Source organism: Phacochoerus africanus, chromosome 16, assembly GCF_016906955.1.
Source record: "Phacochoerus africanus isolate WHEZ1 chromosome 16, ROS_Pafr_v1, whole genome shotgun sequence".
NCBI classification, from domain to species: Eukaryota; Metazoa; Chordata; class Mammalia; order Artiodactyla; family Suidae; genus Phacochoerus; species Phacochoerus africanus.
In genome coordinates, this window is record NC_062559.1 from 43,164,057 (window position 1) to 43,170,577 (window position 6,521).

A 6,521-nucleotide genomic window follows, 5' to 3' on the forward strand; every position below is an offset into this window, starting at 1 on the left:
CAAAGTGAGAATGAGGCTGAGGTTACAGGAAACAGAGGAGAAGAGCAAAACTTGTCAATGACAGTTTGCCCTGGGCTGCAGACTTGTTTCCAATCTAAGGTACTTGTTTTTGTTTTTGTTTTTGTTTTTAATTTCATGGCTGCACCGTGGCATATGAGTATTCCCCGGCCAGGGATTGAATCCCAGCCACAGCTGCAAACTATGCTGCAGCTACGGCAATGCCGGATCCTTTAACCCACTGCACTGAGCTGGAGATTAAACCTGCCCCTCTGCAGCCATCCAAGTCACTGCAGTTGGATTCTTAACCCACTGCACCATGGCGGGAACTCCTAAGGTACTTGTTGTATTGACGCTCAAGGTACTTGTTATATTGACAGTCAAGGATAAAAAATATCTCTAGTTTACTCTCTACTTTTCATGGAGATAAATGCATGCTTATCCCAAGAAAGAATGTCTTACCTTTCTGTGTAATTACCATATAATGCTCCATAAATAAAACAGACTTGTTAAAGGTCTGTTACCCTTATGCCATCTATCAAGCTAGCTTTTTGTGTGTTTGTCTGGCTGCCACTTCTCAGCTAAGGAAAGATAATATGCTCCATCTCTTTTTCTCCTAAAAGGTGCCTTCTGATCACTGGACATTAGTGGTCATTTCCCTTCTTATTTCTTTCAAGTTCAGTTTATATTTGAAATTCTTTCACCCATTTTTATTATTCATTTATTTCAAGCTGCCCAAATTTTCTTCTGTGGATCCCAGGAGAACTACTTCTGACAAAGCTTCAGCCCAGGCTTCTGTTCGTTAGGTTTAGAGCTGACATCTAAGGACTCGTCAAGATCAGTGTTCTGGGTTCACATTATATTTCAAAGCAGAGAAAAATACTGCCAAGTGTTATATGGAAGCAGAATGTCCTAACTGTATATACAAAATAGAGTCTCCGCCCTTGAAACGTAAGTCAGAATAGGATGAAAAACAGAAAGCACAGATACAAAGGGACATTCAGGTGACCTGTAATATGAGTTACTACTTGGCCACCAACTGCAAGGACAGTCACTGAGGCAAAAACTGCCCTGTGCATATAATTATCATGGTTATGAAAATATTTAGCAAACACACTGCTAGAGTTTTATCCCTTTTTTCACATAATTTGGATGTATGGTATGAGAATTTCTTTGTTTCCAAACTTGGGAGGGAAATTTCATTTGTAAGGGGTTTTAAGAAAATGAAGGTCTCTAACCTAATTAACTCCAAATTTAATTCAACATTTTCCCTTTATTTACTGTAAAATATCTTGAAGTTTAAATGTTTTAAAAATCTGGATATATGTTACGGGAATGTAATTAATCATCCATAGAGCAAAAAAATCCCAGCAAGACCCTTTCTCAAATCATCTCATCTTACTCATGATCCTTTTATCCCACCAATTTTGCTTGGTTTCTGATTTCACTGAGTTGGGATTAAATCAGGGCATTCCTCCCACTGCATAATTAGGACTGCTTTAAAACTATGTAATTACAAACCTCAACTGCCAATTGTGCATTGCACTCATTGTCATAACTGCCATTAGCATGGTTTTAAATTCTTTCCGAGCAGTGGGGAAAGATGTCATAAGTTCCAATGCAATAGGTCTGCCATTGACTGTCTGCAGCAATTATGGACTTGGGTGGGATCCAAAACTAGACACAGAAGCTGGGAAAATGCCAACGTTTTGTGTCTCTAAAGGCATTTTTAAGAAAAAAAGTTCTTTAAAACAATAAACCTGTGGATGAAAGAGTTAGTATAGGGTTTTAAAAGTATGCAACGACAGGCTTAATTTTATAAATGGGTACAGATCTAATCTACCGGTCTTCCTGAGAACGGAAAAGTATTTTGGGTAGTTATCCACTCTAATTTTGATTACTTTCTACAGAGTGAAATGAAAATAATTTATGAAGGTGTTCCAAAGTCTTATTTGACAGTGTCTGCTCTCTTCACTCCCATTGCTGTGCCAACCCACAATCCCTCCCTTTCCATGAACCTTCTCTAAGTTCAAGATCCTGACTCCCTCTTCTTCATCAGGGTCTAGTGATGGCAGGACCACTTAAAATTGACATAAAATCTTCATCCAGAAAGTTCACCCTGAAAAGCCCAGTCATGTATTTCCCATGTCTAAATACAAAACAAAAAACCTTTTTGATAATTAAAAACAACACCACCTTACATGCTCTCTTTTTCTAATGTAAGGGGTTCATAATCTCCACATAAACAATTTCCTGTGGAGTTAAGTCTTTGGTATGTACTATGTCTTTGAAATGTACTATGAAATGGTAAACTCTATGTTTTGCTGGTATCTAAGCCTGATTTGCTAATTTCAATCTATGTTAGCCATTTTCATCAAGCTTCTTTGTTAAATCTCTTTAGACAATCAACATGCTTTGTTATTTTATAAATTACTAATTTAAGAGAAACAACATGCTCTGTAAAACAAATTCAGAAGCTCTTATCAATTTCTTGCCTGTAATTATCTCTATCTACACACACACACACACCCTTTGATCATTATAATTTCCCTGCTATGCATTCTAGATGTTTATAAATGAATTGAATTGTGGTAGGAAAAGGTACCAGTGGATCTGAACAACTACAATAACTCTTGTAATTTGCTGAAACCAAGCGGTATTCATTTACTCTCTTGCTTGAAGTTCATAACAAAAGCAAACAGGTAGCTTTTTGTTAAGAATCTTCAGGTTGATAGACCTTTAAGGCTTTGAAACTAGATAAATGCATACTTCAGACTAAAGAAATAAGCTTTTGAAGCAAACAAAAAGGGTGGAGAAAAAACTGGCTTTGCACAAACTGAGAGATTCAGCCCACCTGTTTGAATAAGTATTTTCAGACAGTTAATAATGGATACTGAAAAGAATTAGTATTAGCGTTGTGACTTACTCTATGAAGATGCACTGAAATAAAAAAAAAAGAGAGAACTAGGAATAAGGAATTAGTACCTCTCCCTCTCTTCCTTGAATTTGGTTTGTAAATAGCAGTATCCAGCTAACTGGTTCCAATCTGGGTGCTGGTAGTTTCTAGAAATGTTCTCCTCCCTGTAGCTTCCCAAAAGGAGCTGTTAGGTTGTGTGGCAAATGATTAACTCTGTCACCTTGGATTTTGCATGTCTGCTTTTAAGTATGATGAGCTTCATTCTTGATTGAAAAAAAAAAATACAAAAGTCACCTCAAGTCTTACAGTGCAACAGTTTTAATAGTCCACACTAAAATGAGCAGTACAGTTTTGTAGTTCAACATTAAAAGCAATCCTGCCTTACTTAAAATGCTTCTACTTGAGAAGGCTTCCTGCTCTCTCCCATACCTTCACTTAAGGTGTAAGTCTACCAAAGTACTCCTAAAGTGCATTTCTCAGGCATTAAAGACAGCACTGTGATTTGCTTTCCAATGGCAAGTCCTGAATCAGAGCGTGCCCTCCCTCGTTGGAGGGGCTGCGCAATTCCAGTTGCGCTAAAGTCTCTTAGAGAAGTACCCTTCTCCTTCCCATGAGGGATGCAAGGGAGACCCCGTAAGTGAAAAAAAAAAAAAAAAAAAGACATATGCCAGCTTCCTCTGTGGTATCTTCTCTTAGCAAGAATAAATATTGAATGCATCTTTGAGCTGTGAACTATGGAATACTCGACTGTCACTTCAGTCTCCAAAACCTGGAGGCCTTGGGCAAATATTCTGACTTTGGTGGGGTAAGGCACCAAGTCCAGGGGCAGGTTTCGAACTGGGGGCTGGGGAGGCCTGGTGGGAGGAGAGGCAGCCCCGGAGCGCTCGGGCTATTGCTTGTCGTCGTGGGGGTCACCAGGGAAGTCCGCCTCCTCCGAGGACCTGACTCCCTCGGGGAGCAGGGTGGCGCGCACTTTCCTCTTCTCCTTAAAGCGGCCTGAGCGCGAGATCTTCAGATTTCGGCGGCTGTTGCCGGATTTCTCCCCGCACGACTTGTCCGGCTTGGGCTCGCCGGCGCCCCCTAGAAGATTGGGGTGCTGATTCTCCCGGGAACCGCTAGTCCAGTCCGGGCCGGGCGGCGCGGGTTCCCCGGGGGCAGGCTGGGCGGGAGGCTGTGCCCCCACCGTGGCGTCCTTGCTTTTCTTCCTGCTGTTGGTTAGCGAATTCCACCAGGACCCGGAGCCGCCGGGGCCGCCGCCGTCGGCCATGGCCCGCGGGCCGAGGGGCGCGGGGCGCGGCGGGCGGGGAAGGGCCTGGGCTGCAGCGGCCCCTCTCTCGTCGCCCCCGGCCCTGCCCCGGCTTCTCGCAAGCGGGCTGCGGGCCGGGAGCCGAGGCAGCGGCTTACCCTGGGGAAGGGAACAAAACTTGGTCACTGGGTTTGTCCAAGTCACGTGCCCCCATCCCACTTCCTCCCCATCGCTCCCGCAGGCATCCGGATCGGCCCGGGTCGCAGCGCCCAAGCCGCGCGGCCCTCCGAGGGCACCGCCGCGCCCCCAAGAGAGCCGGCGGACGAACGGCCGGCAGGGCGCCACCCTCTGGGCACTCTCCCGCCTCCGCCTCTGCCAGACTTCGAGGACAGAGCCAAGGTCCGTGCGCGAGGACCACCCAGGGGTGGGTGCCGGGGCTTCTGGATTAACCAGGCTCCGGAGGGGAAGTGGTCGGTCCTATCATTTAGCCCGGTTGTAGAGGGACGCTCAAAGGTGACCCGCCGGGTCCAGAACGACCTTCCCTTGGCTGAGCACCAGGGAGGAGGTGCCGGCCCAACTGTAGGTGAGCAACCTACAACCTGTTAAAGGGTTTCGAAATTTCCCTCAAAGGTTTGTGCTCCTTAGACTTCTGTCTCGGAGTCCTTTTAGATGTGATTTCTTCAAGGGAATTTACAGGCCAGTGAGAGTGGAGGGGCAAGCTGGTGGTGTGTGGTTTCTTTGCAATTCTGCTCTTGACAAAACTTCTGCCTTGTGACTTTCAGAGAAACATGTCTAGACTTAACTTCCCTTGAAAACCTTCATCCTCCTCTTCCTTTTATTCCCCAGAGACCAATTTTGGGTCTCTTTGAAGCCACCACCCCCGGTCGGCGGTTGAGGTGAGCCCAAGTGCTCTTCCCTTAGTTCTATATTAAAATATGCACGCAGTCGGTTTGTACTAGACGACTCAGCCCTTGGGATTTTTAGTTACAAATTAAAGGCTTTTGTTCTTTTCTTTGCGCAATTCCCTCCTCCAAAGGAGGGAGCGCGCAACCAGGAGCTCCAATGGGCCTCTTCCCAGATTTTAAAACAGCACACTGAGGAGCGAAAAGGCTATTCATTAGCACTTAAGGTGCGCATATCGGAAGCGAGACTCCAGTGCCCACTTTCTGTGTTGGGTCCCTGCTGCACTAACTCCAAGAAAGAGCAGGATTCGCCGGCACACCGGCTCAGGGGCAGCTTTCCGCTGGGCTCTTTCCCATCCCACGCGCCCGGCGCTCCCGGGATTCGGCGCTGGAGAGCGAAGCTTCCGCGGTGTTTGTGGTTGGAGGTTCTCCTCCCCCACCCGCCGGGAGAGAGCCTGAGCGCCTAAGCGATCGGTCGCAGCGGCCTCCGCTGTGCACTGAGACCTTGGCATCGGCTCTTCCCAGGACACCCCGAAGGCACACTCTGGCTGAGTCTAGAAAACACCAGAAGAGAAAATGGCCAAAAGTTCTTTCCCTACCGAAGGCACCCACATCCTCAGGCACCGTTTTCAGTTTGGTTTGCAAACAACTCTCTCCCTTCACTTTATAGATCGGAAAAGCACCTCCAAGTTAATCACTGGGCGTGATGGGTGTTCTGTTGTTGCTTTCTGTTTTCTACACCCTACGCTTCTCCACAGTCGACTTTGTGTGCCTGGAAGGGCTTTGCACAAGGGAAAGATTGCGAGTTACGCAAAATACGCAGAACACCCGTAGCTAGCAACGACTCCTAGGGCGCTGGGGGACCGCCCCAGGGTGACATCCCTAAATGAGCTCTGTCTTGGTAGACGCAGAATCACCCTGGTAGCTCACCTGTTCAGGTTTCCAGGACCCAGCGGCTCCGCGCCTCCTTCCCCGCGCAAAGCCTGGAGGGGGTGCGTTTCGGATAAATTGGAACCCGGGCCTAGGCGTCCCTCTGCGCAATCTTGGGGAGGCCTGGCTTCCTTCTGGAAGATGTGCCAGCCGAAATCTCCGGAGTCCAACTAAGCCGATTTCTGTTTGCTGGTCTCCCCTGGCGTCTCCAACTTCCTGGAGCAGGGTGGGCGGTAGCACAGAGCTCGAAGTGCGTTTTGCTCCAGCGGGAGGACGCCGCGGCGAGTAGGTGCCAGGCTTACTGCCCTAGGTGAATGGCCAGGCAGGCTCTCCCGCCTAGTAGCCTTTCCTTCTCGGCGCGTCCCTTTTCCCTGCTAGCGTTGCCCGCGAGCCTCCAGGAGATAGGACCTCGGCTTCTCACCCTAAGACATTGAGTTTCCCTACGCGTCGGTCCTCCGCGCGCGCGGAAAAAGACATCTGCCCACCTGCTGGTTATTCGCCAAGTGATTCAAGAAACCAGAACCCCGGG

At 47.5% G+C, this 6,521-nt stretch overlaps 1 protein-coding gene across 1 annotated transcript; it reads right to left on the reverse strand.

Moving 5' to 3' along the window:
• Nucleotides 1–3,216: 3,216 nt before the first annotated feature.
• Nucleotides 3,217–6,287, reverse strand: PRR15 (proline rich 15). The gene is made up of 2 exons (XM_047763703.1): nucleotides 5,993–6,287; nucleotides 3,217–4,319 (listed from the first exon to the last, which is right to left on the reverse strand). Exon 2 carries the CDS (start codon nucleotides 4,179–4,181, stop codon nucleotides 3,804–3,806), a length of 378 nt encoding a protein of 125 aa, XP_047619659.1. The 5' UTR covers nucleotides 4,182–4,319; nucleotides 5,993–6,287; the 3' UTR covers nucleotides 3,217–3,803.
• Nucleotides 6,288–6,521: the final 234 nt, after the last annotated feature.

Excerpts from the sequence above, each read along its gene's own strand:
- PRR15 (XM_047763703.1), bottom strand. The coding sequence starts at position 4,181 with ATGGCCGACGGCGGCGGCCCCGGCGGCTCCGGGTCCTGGTGGAATTCG.